The 23,708-nt window shown below is 35.0% G+C and overlaps 1 protein-coding gene across 3 annotated transcripts in view; it reads left to right on the forward strand.

The window, feature by feature from the left end:
* Positions 1 to 18,519, forward strand: part of LOC123317365 (potassium voltage-gated channel protein Shaw-like) — a 193,511-nt gene extending 174,992 nt beyond the window's left edge. Inside the window, exons 9-10 of one of the 3 annotated variants that reach the window (XM_044903855.1) lie at positions 15,698 to 15,776; positions 18,237 to 18,374. In XM_044903855.1, the coding sequence (XP_044759790.1) occupies positions 15,698 to 15,768 (71 nt within the window). In that variant the 3' untranslated portion in view covers positions 15,769 to 15,776; positions 18,237 to 18,374. Of the gene's footprint in view, positions 1 to 15,697; positions 15,777 to 18,236 lie in introns of all 3 variants that reach the window. The other 2 variants (XM_044903853.1, XM_044903854.1) reach the window with 2 other exon arrangements.
* Positions 18,520 to 23,708: the final 5,189 nt, after the last annotated feature.

The following is a 23,708-nucleotide window of genomic DNA, read 5'->3' on the forward strand; positions in this document are numbered from 1 at the left end:
TTCAATTCTGGAGAAAAAAAGTCTCCAAATTTTCGATACAGTCGATACTTTTCTCGAAATAAATAAAAACTTACAAGCAGTATACGAGGCTCTATGAGGCAGAGAGTTGATGCATATATTTTAGCGGGAGGTAGTCATTCTATGGAACACTTATACGATGAAATGGAATGAATAGTGATCAGAACTGCTTGTAAGTTTTTATTTATTCCGAGAAAAGTATTGCCTGTATCGAAATTTTGCAAGAAACTTTTTTTCTCCAGAATTGAATGGGAAACCATAAGAGAATTTCATTTTTCGAAAATCTATCCCACGAAAACAATTTTTGGAGGAATATCATAAGGGGTTGTTATTTACATGAAATCTAAAAAAATTGTGTGAGTTACATCTACTTAGTGCTTCATATCATGTTTAGTTGCTTATTTTCATCAAGGAATCATCTCCCTTCGCATTTGTTCACAGAGTCAATATATAATAATATGTATTAATAATAATCTATGTTTAGATCAGTTTCATCTGGGGACACAAAACTGATATTTTCATCTAAACATTTATATTGTAAATATTTTCGCAAGAAAGTAGTTCTGGCTGCAATGACATGCCTATGTTCACCTACAATTTTGCGTTTCTTCTGCATTTTGATTTCAAAATTTTCAAAACTGATGTCCTTCCTCCTTATATTTCAAGTTATTTTTCTCATGAAAAGCCTGTACTGCCACTATCTTTTCGGGTTTTCCAAAAGAAGACTTCATCATACTCTTAACTCTCTATCTCCCCTATCGAGGAAATATATAGCTGAAATATGAGTCGTTCACTTTTCTGAAACCGATGAGTGCAATAAAAGGCTGTTAGCCATTAGATTCAGATGAAACATAATATTAATCTACTCAAATCGAATATGTTCGATACCGTCTGATAATAGGTAGATGTCAAAGTATTCGTGTTACTATTATATTATTAGAAATATTAGAATGAGAGAATAAATATCAATGCAAAATAAAATTTCTGACACTTAAGTTAGTAGTTGATAAATTCTTGTGAAAACGTCGATTTGAAATCACCGCCGTTTCAAGTGTACCAACCTTACTTCTTAATCAAGTTATTCCATGGCCAACCGACTGCTCTTAAAGATTTGAATGCAGATATTCAGGGTGAGTCTATAACTCGTGAAGATATTTTAATAGTTGATTCTTGAGGTCAGACGAAATACTTTTTTCTAAATTTTTTTCCGAATCGGCTAGGTTTAAAAGATACAGGCTGTAGAAAAACCATAAAACATGTTATGCTATGTTTTACCTCACAAAATTTTTTATCGAATAAAATGAATTTCGGAATATAGTTTTTCCTTCATTTGATGAATGTTTTCGAGCTCAAGATATCACTATACGGCTTCCACCCAGATAGCACAAGACATCTTTAAGACGTCCATAATCAACCTTATATTGGTCTGGACGTCTTAAGCCTCGACAAACCTGTTGTTGAACTTGGACGTCTTCAAGACGTCTATACTACAAAAAATTAAAAAATCTCTTAAAACTAAGTTGGACGCTTATATAATAAACATTTTGTTTGAATGATCCACAGATGTGTAGTGTCATAAATCTAGCTAGTTATTCTGAGGATAATTTTGTTTTCACAGGGGTGGCATAGCTCATTATGAAAATTTAAAAGGGTTGTATCTCTTTATCAGAGCCAAATCGGAAAAAATGGCATGGAAAAAAAGTGTTTTTTTTTGACCTCAAGAATTTAATGTTAAAATATTTGTACGAGTCAGAGACTCACCCTATATAAGTAGACCATTTCTCTGTACTATTCCTTCATTCATAGCAGGCTCTCATTTGCATCTGTCTGGTCCCCCGAAATATGATATTCATACAAGAAGAATTCAGCGGTTACAGAATAAATTTTTGAAATTTTAGGCCTTTAACACATACTCAAATTGATGATCGAAATTACAAGCCCTTAAGATATAAATTTAAAATCCTAGAACTCGAGGATGATCGAACCGTAATGGATCTCTGTACACTCCATAAAATCATCAATAACCATATCAACTCTCCGTACTTACTTTCAAGAGTCAACTTCAGACTACCTATTCGCGATGTTAGGGATAAAAGCATATTTAACAACATCGTAGAACGAATACAGGACAGCACTCTCAGATGATGCGTTCACAGGCCGCTTTTGACTCTCTCAGTTTGAGTGAACGTCTGGATGTTTTCTCGGATGAGTTTCACAATGTCAAAAAATTCATTAAAAACCTGTTTTTTTCTTCTTATTGTACAGTAAACCACTGATCTTAGTGTGAATTTGACTTAGTTAATTTGTAATATGTGGTTGCTTTATTGGTACATTGTACTGTCTGCAACCTAAATGTACAATAAATAAATAAATAGACTACTCAGATTTAGTTGAAATTCCAGCTTCAGATCGAATTGGACGAAATGATTCAATTAACGATAATAACTTCGAAGGAAAACTATCATCAGACAAATCATGCGATCTTGAGTTCCCAGTGAATTGTCATTGCCCAAATTGATTTTCCGACAAGACTATTACGCACGTTGTGAAATTCACGCAATCCTGGAATTTCCAGACACGGAATGTTGATTTGGATGAAGAATACAGGGGTTCCAGCTGAAAGAATTGAAGTATTTGTAGTAGAAACACGCACAATCAGAATGATGAAAACAGCAAATTGTTCACAACACAAATTTTGCAAGATGCAAGTTTTGTGAATTTTTCCAAGGCTTTCGGTTTTCAACGCTGACGTCATGCTATTATCGAAATAGATTGTATCATGTAATACTTCAAGCCAAACTTTGGATATCCACCACATCATTTATAGACTCACATCTGCACCACTTGGAGTTCGAGCGGTATGTTTTAGGACTGTCTAACTTGGAATGAAGCTTTTCCACATCATGAATATTATCTTTAACTATTCCTCTTCCTTATTTCCTCGCTCAAGGATGCAATAACGCATGCACTCTCGAAGATGAACTTTGTCGGCGAGATTAGAGAAAGATGGATTGGCTCGTGAACTCGGTGCTTCATTATCGGAGGGAAATGCATATAGGTCTGATCCTAGTTGATTTCGGCATGATTAAGGTGTTGGTGGGGGCTTATTTGCTTCCGGTGCAATCAGTAGGAGCTTTGCCGAATGCGAAATCAGTATTCTCATGGAAATGCATATTCTATAAAGATGTGGAAGATGGTGAAACATTTTCTATCGATATAATAATATGATGTTCTGATAGATGAAAGTTTTCAATCCTTATAGCCAAAGATTATAGAGTAGAAAGATAACCCTCGTATCTCTAGTACTAAAAATCGGCTACATTTTGGCCAGTGAAAACACATTTGACAATGAGATGGCGCCACAGACGTACTGTTAATGCAAAAAAACTGTTTAATAACAGTTCTCTGTTTTATAATTGGGGGGCGCGAAATTCGCATTCTATTCCTTACATTAAATTTCAATATAGACTTTGTTGAGACGAGAAAACAAACATCCTCAGCGACAAAACAAAAGTATGGTTTAATTTTGTGACCAGGATGTTAGTTTTTATCTGAAAATTGTGTGAAATCACATTCATGTAAGAATTTACACAAATTCATGGTGACTAAGGTATTATTTTCTGTGCAATACGTTGTTTTGAACTTTTAATGTGTACAATTTATATCACAAAATAATAAAAACCAATATCCAATATACCATCATAGGATGCACATTTCAGTTCTTTACATATAATTTAGTTACAGTATTTTCAGAACCAATATTAAAAAAAGCTTACAGAGATATACAAAATTCTGTATGTTAGCCTGTCAGTTTCTTGATGGTTTTTATGATATGGTCTCTTTATGACACAATATACAAATTGATTAATGAATGAACAAAGAACTCACAGTAGGTTTCATAAATTTTCAAGTGTCGAATCAATAATTTTAAAGTCACCCGATTCCCAAAACGAAATCAATAAAAACTTTGCATTTCTGAATACACTGAGAATCATTGAATGGGCGTATAAAGGTCCTAATTTCCACTCAATGGGCCCTTAATACAAGGGATGCTTCCTGCATTCAAAAATTAACCTGGATGAACAGTTTTGACTTACAGTAAAATGTTCACTGCACATGTTGTAGTCAGTAGAGTTTGCTGAAGTCATTGTCTTTATACGACCTGAAAATTTCATACACTTCGAAGCACTGAAAATAAAAATCAATGAATGACCGGGTCACATGTTACCAGTTTGAATACTTACATTTTCATTTCCTTTAGTAAAGTAAAAAACTGACTTTCGAAAAATCCATTTTATTTGATTTGCAGTTCTTCACCATTTTTCATTCTTCAATTATCGAACGATATTTTGGTGTTTTCACCAAGAAATTAGACAAAACAAATTCAATAATCAGCAACAAGAACGAACTGGATGAACAAAAAACGTTACGAGAATCAAAACATTGGAAACCTTTTTGATCATCAAAATGGCCATCATAAATCTTACAAAATGTCATATTCTTTTGCAAATGACCATAAAATTAATATTTCAATCAGTCTGAGGGTCTTAGTAACACATTTTGAACACGAGAAGGCGCTCATATCACTTTAGCCACTTCGTTCCCCATCTTTCTACTTTATAACCTTTGATTTGAGTCTTATCGAAATCACTTGAATAGGAGGAATAGCAGGAAACGTGTTCCAAAATTTCCAGTTCAGTAAACAGAGGTTTATGGGGTTGTTAAGGAACAACATATATGGATGTGCACTATGTTTGAGCCCTTGGACAGCATGAGGATCAGTCAGCTGTTGGCATCATTTCCACATTCCACAATTTTTTGTAAATCCCCTAACATGTTCAAACGGCTTCTCGTTGAAGTAGGGCATTCCGTATGCGAATGACCTTGTCGTACTGATCAGAGGTGAAGTAATCAGTGGTATAATACATATCTTCGATCTAATGCAGAATGCTCTGCGTATGATTGAACGATGGTACTGCTTAAAGAACGAATTCTTGGTTAATCCTGGTAAAACGGAGATGGTTCTTTTTACTAGGAGGAGGAGGCCCCACAACATCACGCTTCCTAGCTTGTTTGGGATTGGGCTCACTCTATCCGAGCAAGTCCGATATCTCGGTATGACACTGGACCACAAACACATTAAGACTCAATCGAGGAAGGCTAATGTAATTTTTTGATCTACTCGGAGAGTACTTGGTGAGGGAGGGGGCTTCAAACCACACATTATGCACTGGTTGTCCTCTGTAGCGGTGAGGCCTATCCTTACCTACGCATCTCTGGTGTGGTGGACTTCCATGGGGAAGAACTGCAGCCGCACCATTATGACTACATGCCTAACCATCACAGGTGCTCTGAAATCCATCCCTACGGCAGCCATGGAGTGTCTGCTGGGTTTACCTCCTTTACACCTTGTGGTTATAGAGGTGGCTATGAAGACATCTTCTCGGAGTTTGAGAACAGTGACAATGGCGATAGAGGACTATTCAGGCGGCACTCGAGGGCTCTCAAGATGGTGAAGGATGCCAACGTATCCCTTCTCCAGAGACCAGGCGGACACCAGCTTCTACTTTGCTGAACCCTACAAGGTAATTTTTCCTGACAGAGACATGGTTTACACCAAACAGGCTTCTTGTGCCTGAAGGTCTCACTTGGTTCACCGATGGCTCTGTGATGCCCACAGGGACTGGAGTGGGAATTATGGGAGCTCGTTTCAATCTGTTCATCCCCCTAGGGAAGGATTGTTCCATAGTTCAGGCTGAACTGTATGCCGTTCTGGCCTGCAACTGGAGAATATCCGTAGAGGGTACTCCGATTAACACTGAAATCTCTTTTTGAGGCAAGGGTTAACTCACACCTAGCAGAGGAATGAAGGGATGCTCTGTGAGAGCTGGGCTTTGATAACATTGTGAAAATTATATGGTCATTTGTATAATAAACACTCAAATAGAATGCGGCTGACTTGCTGTTCCCTGTGCCGCAGGTGCAGGAGCACTGATGAAACGGTTGAACAGATTATGTTCATCTGCAGCAATCTTGAAGGGTTAAAGATGACACACCTAGGAAACACAATACCCACAATTCCTATGGTGAGAGGAAATTCTCTCTATCGACTTGTGGTGTTTGTGTCAGCGTGTCTCAGGACACGGATGGACAATGGGTCACGAGGTCTCAGTTCAGCCCAGTGGGGCACCGCACGTAGGAGAAAAAGAAGAAGAAGCAGGGCATTCCATCAGTCGTAATACCATTTTCTTGGGTCAGAGTGGCAATCGAGTTTTGAACGATGAATTCAGCCCATGAGAGTATTCGAGTCGTGGTATTTTTGGATCATTGTATAGGTATAGGAATAATCTAATCACTTTTTGTGCAACGGACACCAACATACAGTGTGTCAGTTTGAAAAGGCTACAACCTTCAATTACTCAAAATCAGCAAAAAGGCGGAAAGATGTGAACTTTGGTTCGTAGGGGAACGTTTTATAGGGTTGAGGTTTATTTTATGGGGTGGGGGTTGAGTGGCACCTTGTTATAAAGATAATTCGATGGCCTTTTGAGAACTTCGTACACTTGACCTTTTTGTTATAGTACCCTCAAAAATGAAAATGTAGGAGCATAGTTACAATACTAATTTTACGAAAATAATGAAAAATTTTTACAGATGTCCATAATTTTGTAGACAAAAATATAAAATATTTTCCAATTCAGCCCTTAGGTTTTGTAAAACTGTCGAGGATAGTCTAGGCTGTGTTTTATACACAACTGACTTCATCAAAAGTACCCAGAGGAAAAATCCAAAGGAGCGAAGTAAGGGAATCGTTGTGGCCATTCAATTGGCTGTATATTCATTGAAGAATAGCTAACGGATGATACCTATTTAACCAAATTCGCTTGAAGAAGTGATAGATCAGTTAATAACACAAGGTTTAGAAAATCTACCTGATGAGAATGGAAATATTTATTTATTTATTAATTCGGGACACAAACAGGACGAACCCAAAGCAGTGTCCACAATTCAGTGTTACAGAAAAAAAAAATTTATCCACATATGAACATCAAGCCCTAAATTGAACACATAAATCGATGATTAAACAGAAAATGATATTATTATACAAAAATTATACAAAACAGTGTGGTATACATAGGAATTCATCTGAGCGACCTCAACCAACCAGTACTACGACTGCAGTTGCAACGTCGAAAATAACCAACAAGAATGGACCGAAACCTAGAGGCAGAGTCAGAAAATATATCAATGTTAGTGACTTTAGACAGCTCATTAAATGTTTTCATTAATCTGTGAATTGGAGAGTTAAGAAAATAGTAAGTACTCGCAAAATCAGTAAAAAATGTATCCGTGTGTCGAGTGTTATAAGAGGGAACGACCAACCTTACATAGTTGGACAAATGAGTACAATCGATTTTGTTGTTCACCAGTTTGTAAGTGAACATTGCATCAGCTATCCTTCTGCGATGCTCAAGAGGAACAAAGTTTAATTTCCGATAAACTTCGGATGTATCATTCACAAGAGGGAAGAATCGTCTCTGGCAATGTCTCACGAACCTCCTCTGAACACCCTCCAGTCTATCTATATAAATCCCATAGCGCGGATTCCACACAACAGACCCAAAACATAAGATGCTGTTGACGTAGGCCAGGAAAAGAGTGCGAGCCACGTCGGCACTCCGGAATTCAAATGTTGTTCGAAATATGAAACCAAGCATCCGATTGGCTCTTTTCGAAATATTAAAGATATGCTGATCGAAGAGCAATTTGGAGTCCAACGTGATACCCAGATCTTTCACGGAGTTGACGTTAGAAATAGGCTCACCGAAAATTCGGTATGTAACTGGCACAGAGACGGGTTTTCTGGAGAAGGTAATAGAGCAGCATTTAGATAGGTTTAGAAGAAGCTTGTTTTCCTTGCAAAAATCAGCAAATCGATTTAAATCTTCTTGAATACGCACTGTGTCGTTAGGACAGGAAATAGAATGAAACATCTTCAGATCATCGGCATAAAGAAGAACTCTGCAAAATTTAAAACATCTAATAACGTCATTAATAAAAAGCAAAAAAAGCAATGGGCCCAAGTGGGACCCCTGAGGCACACCAGATGTGATATGAACCGCTACAGATCTGAAACCACCCAAACAAACACGCTGATGTCTATTAGTCAAGTAAGACCCAAACCACCGGAGAAGACTCCCACACACACCAAACCCAGCAAGCTTAGAAATCATTATGGAGTGGTCAATTCTATCGAAAGCCTTGCTAAAGTCGGTATAGACAGCCCCAACCGAAAGTCCAGAATCCATATTCTCCAAGATATATTCCACATATAGGGACATATTAGTCTCCACTGAGCGATTTTTCATGAAACCATGTTGTTCGGTGTTCAATATATTCTTGAAATCAAAATAAAGGAAATCCGTCACGATGCTCTCAAACAACTTACCAATCGCGCAGAGTTTAGAAATAGGTCTGTAGTTCTCTACAAGATTTTTATTCCCTGATTTGAATATAGGGGTGATACTGCTAACTTTCCATTTATAAGGGAAGCAACCATCCTTTAAAGACTTGTTGAATAAAATAAATAGAGGTTCAACAATCACATCGCAACAATTTTTCAGGAAAGAGGAAGGAATACCATCAGGGCCAGGACTCCCATTACGCATGGACGTGATCTTAGTGCGGATATCATCGCGCTCAATACTGAAATTAGATAAATGCAGAGGAACCCCTTCAGAAGGTTCATTATAGATTATAGCCAAGGAAGGAAGAAAAACTGAGGCAAAATAATCAGAGAACTTATTACAAATTTCCTGCGGGCTAGTCGAGACACCACTGGGTGTACTGACAGAATCAGGCAAACAAGGAGAACCCTTCTTATTCCCCACATATCGCCAGAAAAACTTCGGATCATCCACAATGCTACCCTCCACACTCGCCAAATACTTTTTGTAATCCTCTGAGATCAGATGCCTGGCTCTAGCCCTCAAAAGCCTGAATGTAGCGAAATCCAACGAGTTGGCATACATCTTCCACCGCTTATGAAATTTTTTCTTTTCCCTTATGGTTTTGATAGAAGCTAGGGAGTACCAAGTTGGATATTTTCTGCAGTATTTGGGATAGGAAGGGACTGAACTATCAAATATAGCATCCAAAATCTCATAGAATCTATCCACAGCAGTATCTAGATCTTGGCAAGACAACTCGCTGGTCCAATCTATGGCACCAAGAGCTTCATTTATCGCACCAAAGTCAGCACGGTTGAAATTTCGATTGCGTGAATTACCCAAACATTTCTTATGTTGAACAGGAACATTTATATTAAACTGTAAAGTATTATAACTTGGATCTTCAGGAACTAGAGGGAATTCAGAGAGTTGAAAATCGGTTATATTGAAATTGTTATTAAGAACCAAGTCAAGTGTATTGCCGGAGACATTGACAAAGCTGTTGAACTGATTCAAGCCCGAGAGGGAAATGGCGTCCACGAAGGAAGCCGAACAGGGATCTCTAGCATTACTTGGGATACAGAAGGAATTTAGTGGGTTCATATTCCACTTTATTTCTGGCAAGTTGAAGTCGCCGCAGATAACAAAGGTATCGTTACAATTATTATTATTAACTATATCACATAGGCTACTTGTAAAGGAAGTTAACGCCACCATGTCTCTCGGTGGGATGTAGGCACATCCAATGTGAACTCTAGCTTTGCTACCCCGATCAGGAACTATAGTTACCCAAATGTCCTCAGCTTCTGAGCACCAGGAGCTCTCAGAAAAACTCGTGAGATTATTCGAGACTGCCACTAGAACACCACCCCCCCTACTCTTGAGCGACGAGCCAGACCTTCTATCTCGCCGGTAGACTTTATAGGAGTTATTTAGTACCTCAGAGTCTAAGATATTATCATCGAGCCAAGTTTCCGTTAGACAAATTATATCATATTCACTCATAGATGAATTTCTGTTGAGTACTGACAATTTAGATTTTGTACCACGTACATTTTGATAATATACAGAAAGACCCATGAAAAGAAAACAAAAAACAGAAAGAAAATGAACTAACAAATACAAAACCGACTACAACTCAGAGGACTTATACGATCTTAGATAGATCCTCTTCACTAGAGACCCTAACGACCCTCGACCTATCATCCTTTCTAACGAAGATGAAACCATTGCGTGTCCAAGCAAACTTATAGTTTTTGCTGCGTGTGACCTCTTTGGTCTTTTTCAGAAGTTTCTTGTTTTTTGGAGTCAAGTGTTCATTGATATATAAATTATCAGAGATATTCTCAATCTTCAAGCCCTTGTTAGGTTGCAGTGACTGACGACGTTTGGTCTTAGATGCTCCGAGAAAATCATCCCGCTTGATATTGAATTTATTGAGGTTCTGCTTCACAGATCATCACAAGAGAAATGAATTGGTAGAAGAGGGCCGATTGAATGGCCACCACGCTCCCCAAACTTGATGCCCGTGGATTTTTTCCTCTGAGGAACATTCGGAGTCGGTTGCTTATAAAACACAGCACCGAGTTTATAGAAGAGTTGAAAGTAGGAATATGAACAGCATGCCGAGAAATTCAAGTTAAAGTTTTTCGAAACGTAAGAGCCGGAGTTGAGAAAAGGTTATATTTTGTCCAAAAAAATAATGGACAACATTTTGAAAATCCCTTTAACTAGGAAATTCTCATCATCTTCATGTTTGACGGCAATTCCTGCTTGCACAACTAATAAATTGTGTAGTAGTACCTACTACTACCTCAAAAATAACATAAAAGTTTTAGATATCGATTGAAATTTATTCTGAGAGGATTCTGCATCTCTTCATGAACTTTTTAGGGTTTTCACTCCCAATCTCTGAAACAAAATCAATTAAAAATGAAATCAACGATTTGCTCCTGCGTAAATTCTTGCATTTTTAATTGATTTTGTTTCAGAGATTGGGAGTGAAAACCCTAAAAAGTTTATGAAGAGATAAAAGTTTTAGTTTATAGTTTTTGTAGATTTCCTGTTAATGGGCTCTGCCTGTTGGAAATAAATCCTTATTATTATTATTTTTATTATAAATAACAGAGAACCCAAAACGGAACCCTGAGGAACACTTCGATGTCAAGCCAAAAGAAGACAACTTAATCAGAACAATTCCATGGTCCAGTCTGCCAAACGCTTTGGTGAAGTCAGTATATATAACATCGACCTGAGAGGACTCATCCAGAGCAGGGGATCTTTTCAAATTGACACACTGTAAAACTCTCCTGGATGTTGGAAGTGTAGTTCCCGAGCACTTTTTCCTAAATTCGGGTTACAATGGTCTGCCTGATCGCAGATCGCCCTAGTGCCTTCGGCGAGAAAGGAAAAACTGAAAATAAACCTGTTGTGTGTTTCATTCCACAATCCCCAAGGAAAACCTGGTAATTTAGTCGATATCGACTAATTGAGACGTGGTTCCAAAATAATGTTCTCGGTTAGCCCAAGCGAACATTCAAGCGCCTTCCAAACAACACGAAATCTCCAGCTATATATTTTTTCCGATAAAGTTAAACGTTTCCGTTCTTCGTAAATAATGTATTATTTTCCGCTGGCAATAAACACCAATAAAAAAACCAACGTACCGAAAGTGCTGAAGAGCACGGTATCCTCCTGTTTGACGGTGTATCAATTTCTTTTTCAGAGAGGTTTTCCTGTGTTTTTGAAGGCACCACTGCTTTGTTTACAGAATTGCTTGCGCATTGTTCGCATTCGCACTATTCCATCAGCTGCTGGTATATTGCGTGATCGTCCTGAACTTTCGGAGCACATTTGCGTTATTATTTAATGAGGAAAGTTTTGATCGATGAAACGAGGGGAGAGAAAGGCCACGCTGATTTTGCCTTTACCGTCTGAAAATTCCCCCGTTCTGCGCGCCATGTTTCACGACTCTAAGTTGGGAAATGTGCCTCTGTAGCTTTGTAACGCAAGTTTATGGGGAAAACTGGATGTTTTAAGTTTGGATAAATGTATACAGGGTGATTCATTTCGTAGTTTTTGTTGTGGTATCATGTTTTTAAGTTGTGAAAAAAAAATGCCATAATCATGTATGACATGATACTATACCAAAGAATGATATTGCGAATGTTTGAATATGGTCACGAACAAAGAAGGATGGTTTGCATACCAGAAAAAAAAAATTCGAAAAATTAACAATTTAAGAGACTAATATAAAAGCGCTAAACTTTGAACTAACAAATAATTGTATAGGTCTTCTACACTTCATCTTTTAAACCAGTGGAGATAGACAAAATCTGATACCCCATTCTCGTTCTCTTTTTCTGAGAAACTAACAAGAGTAGTTTTCATTTTTGGCCACCTTCTTTTGTTGTTGAAACCATAGAAATATTGAAAAAAAAGGTTTTTGACCATTTTCTATAATTATATTGATACAAACCTTATGATGTTATATATTTTTGAAATCAGTAAAAATTAAGCTTTCAAAAAATTGCACAGAAATCTATTTAAAAAAACATAACTTTACGTCATAGCTTCGTAATCTAAAATCCTGCTGAAAAGGCAAGCACGGTACTGGATTCTACTTGAAAAAGTGCCTGTATAATGTTTTAATTTCAGGGCTCCATCATCAGTATTAGCAGAGATATAAATTCATTTCGAAATCGCCATTATAACTCGAAAACAAAAGAAGGTGGCCAAAAATGACTACAACTCTTGTTAGTTTCTCAGAAAAAGAGAACGAGAATGGGTTATCAGATTTTGTCTATCTCTGTCATATATTTTTCCACTGGTTTAAAAGCTGTAGTGCTAAAACATCGAAATTTGCCCACCCTGTACAGGGTGGGCATAATTGGTGATACCTGAACTACAACTTGTTCAACCCACCTAGATAGAGGAAAATGCATGGCACAGTACGGTCGTCTTTTCTCGAGAAACTAATAACGCCATGAACTGCAATCGTCCACCTTCTTTTGTTTTATAGTTATACGTCGAAACTTTGGCCATCTCCATTTCTGTTTAAGCTAGGATGTTGAAAAGAAAACATTATACAGACACTTTTTTGATAGCAATCCACTGGCGTACCTACTATGATTTTTTCCAACAAGTATATTCGCTGAGCCATAACATAAAGATGTGTTTTTTCTTATAAACAGTAGTTTAAAATGACTCAGAAAGACCGAGGGCAATGTATGATATATTTCTGAAACGGGAAAAGTCAGTTTAAACTACTGTTTTCATACGAAAAAACCGAATTTTATTTTATAGCTCAGCAAATACACAACATAGTACGCCACTGGATTGCTATCCAAAAATGTGTCTCGATAATCTTTTTATTTCAACATCCTAGCACAAACAGAAACGGAGATAACGGTCAAAGTTTAAATTGCCCAAATTTCAATTTTGGCCTATAACTCGAAAACAAAAGAAAATAGTTGAATGCAATTGATGGCAAATAAGTTTCTCCGAAAAAGACGACCATAATGTTTCATTCATTTTTCTCTATCTCGTTGGGTTAAAAAGTTGTAGTTCAGGTATCACCAATTTTGCTCACCCTGTATAAAAACTGCACTTGCAGCAATGGTATTGCAACTACTGCACCAAAAGGGACTATATATTATGTTCCGCGCTGAACTGTAAAGTACATACCATTTTGGGTGAGACAGCCAGGTTTCTGGCTTGCTATTTAAGATAGAGCCTTGCGGTTTTTACGTTCCTGTCCTACTTTTTTGTGAAACCCAAGTTGGCCTAATCAGATTTTGCATAACTGTTTCCGTTTATGAGATACAGGGCGATTTTGAAAATTGATACTTTTCGGACCCTTCCTTTATCTCCGAATTTATTAGAAATAATGCTGAGCTAAAAACTACGTTTGATACAGAATTCTGCGTAGAATCCAGGGGCGTACTCATTTTTTTTTCCAGGTACGATTTTGAAGATACGACACAAACCTTCAAAATGATGTATTATATTATATAGGTGTGATGTTCAGAAATGATAAAAAACGCTAAAACATCACATACTGATGATTTTTTATTGTTATATACAGAGTGAATTTAAAGGTCAGGCCTTTTTATAACAGAAGCTACAACTTATCAAAATGAAGCTTTTCACCGAAAAACACCTATATACGTAGAACTCTCAAAATGACAAAGTTGAAAAAAAATATGATTACTTAAATTGATACTAATACGACCCTAGATCATTAATTTGTTATCTAAATTATCGCCAAGAAATGTAAAAACTTGTGGTGGCAAAAGCAATTAGACGTCGAATTTGTCACCTCATAACTCAGAAGAAATTTGCATTTTGTAACATTGATATTCATAGATCTGAACCTCAACTATGAACCCCTTTGGCAGGTATAACAAGCCAGAATCACCTGAGAGAGATTCAGTATCAATTTGGCAAGTTACCGTTTGTAACAAAAAGAGGTCTCCACAAAGTAAAACTATGTTTTCATGTATTTCAATGATATCCGTGAACGTAATACCCCAAAAAATCATTTCAAGGCTCAACATGTGATTTCGTTCAGGTTAGGATATTGGACCATTCGTTTTTTAGGCAATGAAAACTGAGTTAATAAGATTGCTGAATATTTATCATTATTTAGTAACACAAATCCGAATTATTTAGTAACTCAAACGATTTTATGAAATGGCTCATTTTGATAGCAACTGATGAAAAACTACTTATTAGGAGGAAGTGTAAAAAAATAGAATAGTACTTCAAAATTTCACCAATGGCCATCACAATCTTTTTTTTTCGAACCCTTCAACAATCGTTGTAAAAATGGGGTGAAATAAGGTAACAATAACATCACTTTGTTAACAGAATCCCTTCCAATGAACTGTCTACCCCAAACCACACGATACACCAAATTTTTCAAGTTACCTGATCTGATTCAACTTTTCAGACTCGGATGTACTGCACCATTTATTTTCAAACCATATGTTTATGTTTTGTTTCGTTTTTCCAATACCGGAGTCACCTTCTACGGTTCCGTACCTACATGAAATTTAATGGAATTTTATTCTAGGGGTTGTAACTAGATCAAGCCATCTTGAATAATCTATATAAGAAAATTTCAGTGAAATGAATTATTTGTTAATGAATCACTCTGTATACTATCTATCTATCTAGCGAGAGATTTGAAACTCAGCTGGATGTAATTTAGCATTTTTCAGAAATCCATTATTTTCAGCTTTATTTGTGTACCTACTCATAAAAAATTAAGTCGCTGATGTCACTGCGTGGAGAAACTTACGGAAACAATGGGGGAAAACAATGATGAAATCGAGTGTTATAGACACGTTACATCAAAATTTCAAAATATTTTGGTGAAATGAAAAAAAACGATAAAATTGAATTGAAACCACTCGCAGTGACATCAAAACGTCCGTACCATCCAACTAAAAAAAAATAAATGGATAGGGATTCACAAGGTACCGAGAAATATTCAGTATTTTCTTTCATAATTCATGTCAATATTTCAACACGAAATATGCACTAATTTAACGAGAAAAAGGAAGGTTCAAAATATTATTGATAGCAATTAATAAAGGAAGATCTTCCAGCGCTACATCACATCGATGTTTTGCGATACAATTTATGAATTTGAAATGGAAATAACAGATTCATCGATTATACAGAAGTATTAGGAAATAGAGAAATATGATTTTCTTTTGCAGATCAAGAGCGCCGACAGTTTACATTTCGAATAAATGGCACTAAATCTAGCACCGACGTGTCAAGGGAGTGAAGCAATCGGTATTTATATATTGTCTGTTTTATGTGTGTTCGACATGAAACTCAATAATTAGTGTGGTGCAGGCATGTCAGGAACACCCTATCTTTCTTTGACGTGTTCCGAACTCCTTTTGAGTCCTTGTGTTAGGTCTTAGTGCAGGTAGAATGTAATATGACCGAACGATGAAAAGTTGCGTGCCAAGGAATTTATCGAACCCTGCATGCAATTTATAGTTAGTGTATAGAGATTTTACCCAAATTCCGGTACCTATATTGATTTGCTAGAAGTGAACTCAGTGATATGTATGGAAATCGCCGCACAAGGCAGTGAAATTTTTCTGTCAAAGTGGCAGGAGGATGCTGAAATGTAATTGATAAATTTTAATTTAAAGCATTGGTACAACTCCATTAAGTGTATTGTATACAGTGTGGTATAACGAAAATTTTATACCAGGATTTTCCGGCTTTAAAAAGAAAACTTTTCCGCTCTTCGCATCCCCGTAACTGCAACCCCCTAGCGGCTTGAGACAACCCCTTGATTTCGAATAGGGGTGAGAGATGTTGCTATACCCCATGCTGAAGATCCTATTGAGTATTATCTGATCTTTCTTTTTTTTTTAGTTTTTTCTCAATATTATGAAAACCATTTGGACGAATGCGACGATTTGAATAGAAATATATTCAAAATTGAATACTCTTATCATAACAGAAATGAAAAAATTGAAAAAAAAATTTTTTTAGAAATTTATTTCTATTCCCTGTATAACTGAAAGTGCTCAGGCTCCAGAATATTTTAGCTTAGTAGATAATGTCGAACAATATCATAATCCAAATTTTCATATTTCAAATAAGTCCAGTTCTCCAGAAACCTCTAATAGGCCCTCGAACTCGGTTCACCTTGTATGTTTCTGCAGAGTTTGTTCAAAAAATTTCTACTTTTCCTTGTTGTTGCGATTTCCTTATCATGAGTTTAGTTTGGCAACAATTTCAAATTCCAATACTTTTTGGCACGAAAGGTAAACGTATATTATTTCGAACCATCAAAAGAAAAGCAGAGGTAGCATATTTGAAGGATCGTTAGCACCTTCACGATAACGATAGGAACCTAGTGTAGAATATTCTATTTCTATTTCTATTCCTATCTACCTATCCACTGTCATCAACTGAAAGGAAGAAATTATTTCTAACTTGTTCAGTTATAATATCAGTTTCATTGGTGTAATTTCTTCGGAGATTTTGAAGAAATTGGTTTATGTGGCATGCAAGTTGTAAGAGTTGTGTCAAAATGGTATGTCAAACCCTTATCGTTCTATTCACATAGATGTGGTTTATTTGGTTTTCCATAAAAGCATGAAGAGTGTACACTGGAATCATTTTATGTGCAATCATGCAAGTAATGAAACTATGAACTGAGTGAGCTGAAGTTGATTGTATAGCCATGTGCTGTACTTATGGTACGTTGGTAGTTTCAACGAATAAAAATATGATATATTAATGGAAACCAATGGTGTGAGTTAGTATATTTGTAGAATAAAAATATGTTTTTAATGTAGATTTTTTAATAGTAACGCTCTAGCAGTTGATAGTTTCGAATCGATAATAGAATAAGTTTGTTATGATGATGATAAAATATTTGGAATCAGTTATTCTAAAGTCAGCATAAACTGATTCTAATTTAAGTGTGCCCCAATGGACAACGACTTCCTGTGGTATGCATTTCAAATTTAGTGTCGAATTATTTTTAAACAATGTTCAAAACATCAATTCAACTCCAACCTTAATTGTGATCCAAGTCACCGATCAAGGACTAAGCACCTATTGACTAGAAAATGGTTAAATTTCCTGATTTTTTGGTGCATTGTAGATTTTGACCAAAAGTGTTAATAACGAGTTTGTGTTTCGTGCTTTATAATAAAGATAATCGAAGGAAATTTCGATTCGAAAAATTTCAATCCATCCAGTTCTCTGATGAGAATTGAAGATTGTGTTTAGCCTGGATGTCCAGTCTTGATGAAAATTAATTGATATTTTCGTTTCAAAATAGGAGTACTACAACCCCCTGCTTTTGTATAGGGATTCGGATAGGGCAGAACACTTTATGTTAATTTAGAACATTATTTGATGTTTAAAACGAGTAGGTACTTATGAAGAATGAGTAAAAACTTACAGTTTAAGTTTTTTAGAGAAATTCAAATGAATAGAACCTGTTAAAAAAATTTAGTTAATTTTCTTGAATCCAACTGAATACCATTTTCCAATCAAATGGTGCGAGGTTTCATTTTAGAGTTCGATGAAAATTCATTGAAATAAAAAATAAAAAATATCAATTCATATATATGCTTCTCGGAGAATAGTTTTTCATTTCTTGACTGAGCAGGTCGTCTGATAAAACGAAAAAAATTGAATTATATTCCATTAGGAGTCGATAAATTGTCGCGATCTCATCAGATGAAATATTTCTCAATATTTTTTTTTCTGCAGGTATAATCGCGACCCTGAATCCGAACGGAGTTGGCTTGGACTCAAATCCAGCTTTAGTCATCTGCAAACCAAAGCTTGAATTCACCCCATCTCAGGTTAATCTAACCAAGGACACTGGACAAACTTATACGACAACCATAAAATCGCCCGAGTGAAAGCTGCCTTTATTGTTGAAAGAAAAAGAAAATGTAGATTAGGTCTTCAAACTCATTTCTGTAGATAAGATATGGACTCAATTCTCTTCTTGTAACCGTAAATGTTCAAATATATAATTTCCTGTCTACTTTATCTAGAAGCTCATCTTAACAACTTCATCAGGTAACGAAATTGATCGGCAGTCGATTTTTTATGGCAATATTTCAGTTAGAAAATTTACTCCTTGCTGACTTTAATATGGCCTTCACTTGACAAAGAATCACTCTGATTCACCATAATGATCACCTATAAAGAACTCATTTCATTTCTTAATCAACGAGTATAGTAAGAAGCAATTGAAACAGTGAAAATGTATTTTCATACATAATTTTCAGTACATAGTACAGTAGATAACGTGAACAAATTTTAATTTGGGTTTATTCTAGGTACTCTTCGATTGTGGTTTTGTAATATCAAAGTCAGAAAACCACTTGTTCAGCTTTTTGTTTGACATAAAATAACATAAGAAATACATTGGTACATTATATGAAATTGACCGTAAAGAAAGGATTTCAATATTCTCAGGAAATTCTCAAAAGATAACTTCATGACCACTGTTTTCTGTCAGTCCAAAAAACTAATTATCCTGTGTTCACTAACATTATTTACAAATTATTCGATTTTTCCACAAATATACAATAAAGGTTCGGTTTGATAAAGATTTATTCATGGATGGAATATATGATTCTCATTCCATAAATTAAATGTTTCGCTTTTTCAATCTCGATCAAAGAAAAACTTTTGAATGAAGATATTCAGTTCCATGATGGATACTCATCAAGTGTCGGCCATTGCTGTCAATATAGAATACAAAAATTGATTTCCTTTTGTGCTCATTCAATGATAAGATATACTCATCAGTTAAAGCTCAACCATTTAAAAAAAATCGAAACTTTCAATTCGTTAATGATGAATATAGCGTACCTACCTATATACATGAAGTTCTGAGGAAAAAAACGATAAAACACATATCTAGCAGGATCTCGTAGTGAGTAATTATCATTCTTATTGAGTTAACAAATGAAAATACTTCTGTCTCTGCTACAAAAAAATAATTTTTCTTCAAGAATATACCAGAAAATTTCAATGAACGCATTATTTGCAAAGTGCCTTTTTTCCTTCTTGTTGAATACATGGTGATCGTATATTTCTGGTTGGCAGAGGGTAGTGAACATTTTAAATAGGGGAAATATCATTCAATGGTAGGTATTGGTCTGGTCCAGCATTGGCCAGAAATTCAATGCAGTATCTGCGGCAATATTTGAGGAGTCGGAATGTTAATTTTCCTCTCTGGTATTCATATATGATCACACTGTATAGATATAAATCCTCAAGTCCCCTCTTCTCGATTTTTGTATCATAATATTTCTCTAGTCCTTTACTCATGGGGAAATGTAGATTAAGATTGTTCGAAATAGTGTCGTGGGTATTTTAGAGGGGTGATTCAGACTTTCAGAAGAAACCCATAATGATTATCAGAACTTATGATGGCGAAAATTTTTTGAATCATTCAGATCTTCAATATCAAACATAACACTAAATTCATAGTTTCAGTAAAACTCTCGGTACAACTTAGAACATATCAAGAATTCTCTTTGAAAATGGAATCCAAGCGAATAAGTCTGAACCATCTCATGAAACCCTTTCTGATAGAGCTTTGTTCTGTATTATACAATTAATTAGTACTAAAACACTCACAAGGTAACTCTATATAACAAATATTTGTTTGCTGTTATATAATATTAACGAAACTAATAATAATTGATTAGTTTCTAAATGAAAAAAACTATTTAGTGTGAATGAACTATTTACATGATATATAGGATAAATTGAATTTTATGAAACGTAAGAGAATAAGACGTAAAGAAAGCTGCAAAAAGGGACCAAAAATGCACAAATATATGGGGATTGTTGAAAACATTCAATGTCTTCGCGAGCTCACATCATCTGCACTTCAAGGACATACGAACATATCAGTCGGATAAAGAAGTAAGGGCAATTTTCCTCTTTGAAGAAGAAAAGAATTTTCAAGAGAATTAATTATTACATATATATGGATACGTTTCTGCTGTTCTCAATTGTGATTTATCATCTATATAATTTCCCCGTCCTTTATATATATACTCAAAAGTCAAAACTTCTCAGATGATTCGGAAATCCATACCCTTAAAAGGCTTAGAATGATATAAAATGATATTCTTTCAATTCTTCATAATAAACGATGGAAATGATGGTCATCGTTTGATGTTGCGGAAGATAAAGAAAAAATTATATTTTGTTTTCCGACAAATTGAAATTGATGCATAATATAAAAAGGGAACTTAGAGTTCGGGTTTCAAGTCAAAATTTGGTTTTCGTATTTGTATTCGAATCGATTTTTTTTTTCTATAAATGTATTCATACAAAATTACTATTCAGCTGATTTGAAAAAAAAATTCACATGTTTCCATAACTAGATATAGTTGGGGAGACTAAAAGAGGGAAATTCGGGATTTACTCGAGAGTGTCAGATTAATATAAAAGGAGATACCTTGGGCCCTGTAGAGTACCTCTAGCAAAACACACTCGAGCGTGTCAGATAAACGTCACGTGTACATATTCTCGAGCGCGGCAGAATATTTTTTAATTTTGAATCTAATGCCTCAAGAATAACGAAAAAAATATAATCTGATAGTTTCAGTGAGCCGAAACAATAAAAATTAGCCCTAAAATTCACAAAAATCTTTTTTTTTCAATGATATCCTCTCCTGGGCTTTAAATTATTTTCGCATTCGTTATAAAAGTTGTAGAACATAACAATTACTACAAATTTTGTCCGAAATACGTTTGAACGTTTTTGAGGTATATATATAGCGATGAATGTACATTAGAATGGGTTTCTACATTGATCTTGGCCTTTCGCATGTGTGGCTGAGCTCCTCGCCCTTATCGCCCTCTAACTCGAAAACGGTATGTAAAATTGCTTCAGACAAAAGTTATAGAATTTCACTATCTACAACTTTCATTATATCTTCACAATTCTTCTGCTACATCAAATCTGTTGGCGTTAAAATTATATTTGGAATGAACATTACAGTGGCATTTAATGGAGATAAAAGTGAAGTACTTTTTTGATATATCTGCTTCATCAAATCTTGAAAAATACATAACAGTGATATTCAAATTAAAGCCAAATAGTGCGAACATTTCGAGTCACTGATAAGTCACATTGAAGTTAACTGTGACCTAATATGTTGTGATATTCACATTACTACTTCATGATTTTGTTTACTGGGGAGCAGCAGCTTCCTCAAAATATTAACAATTACAAAAGTCAACCACTCTTTTCACATCATCGTATTCACAATTGAAATAGACGAAGAAGTTTTGTAACTTTCTATATTACCACAAGAATTTGTGGATAAGTGCGCCAGTATAGCTTTCCACGGTGGAATTCCACTCCAACTAGCAGAATTATATGAACCAATAAAAAACAGTAAATTCTTCAAACAATTGTGTCAAGCAATTCACAAACAAGCTAAATTTTACAGTTCTCTTAACTTTCACATTATTGGACATATCGTAAAATTTGTCAATAGGTTTAAACAGAAATTATATAGAGACGGGATGATAAAATTCTTGTTATGTTTTCAACAATTAAATACCCCACTGATGAAAAAATCTGAACACTTCTTTCAGCTTACCTAAATAGCACATACGGGGTAATTGATAATTAATCTCTCAAATATTTTCATATCTTTATGCTTCTGGCCCTGATTGCATTCTCGGAAAGATGAGGATATACGGATCAATAGTCGGTTAACTGTTATGTAGATTTTGTAAATGATGCTTATAGAAAAATTTTGAAACTGATTAAGGGTCCATGACTTGTAAAGCTCTCTCAAACAATTTCAATTGTCAAAAAAAAACATTATCTGTTTTTCACACTGAAAAATTAGATATACTGCCAAAAATTTGCGTTTGTTTTTGTTAGCTTCGATACAATTTTGATTGAAATATTAAGTTATTGCAATAATTTCAATGAAATTCAGTTTGCTGCAATTTTCATCAAATATCATTCAAGTTATTTACTTAATAAGTGAATTTTCCAACAAATCTTTCGGAGTCATTGCTTTTGTTCGAAATTTCATAATATGTATATCATAAAGGAAACGAAGAATCATAAACTTTTTATCACATTCAAATAGAGCAGTACCTATATTGATTGAAACTAATCTATATGTAATGAAGGGAGATACATTCAGCATTCAGGGTTAGTTTTTTTTTCCCACGAGTTTCGAAAACTCTACAATATAGATTAAATTTTTGAAAACCAAACATACAGATGAAGTGAATTGAATCTTTTACTGAAAAGGCAGTTGAAATTGTTTGAAATATTGTAATTGTTCTCTAGATACATCAGTATCTATAGCCCAGAATGATGAGTAGTATGAAATTCGACAGTTTACTGTGTACTCTCAAAATATCGAACCAAGGTTATAACTTACGACAAGATTGTGATAAAAATTTCAAAATACTATTAGTCTTGAAAAATCTATTGTACCTATCTCATATGACTTATCATCCGACTATTAAATGTTTAACTTTATATCACAATTATTTATTTTTATTTCTGCATACTGCAGCGATTCATAAAAAACAGAAATAGAATGTAATTGATTATTAGAGATTAGTTTCCTCGAATGAAAATTGCATTTTTGTAATGACTTCGATGATTAAATCAGTTAATGTAATTTGATAAATTTTCTTAGTTTTACTTTTTTTTGTTGATTTCAATTGAAGGCTTGAGCTGGTTAACTCGTTAATGGATTTAATTATCATTTTGTTTGAATTTCTACTATAAGACTCATGTAGATATTTTCAATAAATGATATTGTTTCAGTTTTGTTTCAATTTTAAAATCTAGAAAATGCATTATGCCATAATCATACAATCTTCATGGTAGGATAAATGAAATGACGTTCTGTTATTTAACAATATTTAATCGTTGCAATAAAAGAGATCTCTCGCTTACCACTATCAAAAATAGAATCTTTCCAATCACAAAATAATTTTGTCAAGCATTTCTTCGTAAGAAGAGATGCTCAATAGTATCACCCAAAAACCTGTACCTAAATAAAATTAAAAAATTTACAAAATTTTACAGGAGGGCACTTTACCAGCAATAAGAACTTTTTTCATTCATGTAATTCGTCATGTTATTATATTTCATTAATATTGCACACTTTTTCACTTATCGATAAAATTGAAGAATACATGATCGGCCGACCGACCAAT

This window comes from Coccinella septempunctata, chromosome 7 (assembly GCF_907165205.1).
Source record: "Coccinella septempunctata chromosome 7, icCocSept1.1, whole genome shotgun sequence".
NCBI classification, from domain to species: domain Eukaryota; kingdom Metazoa; phylum Arthropoda; class Insecta; order Coleoptera; family Coccinellidae; genus Coccinella; species Coccinella septempunctata.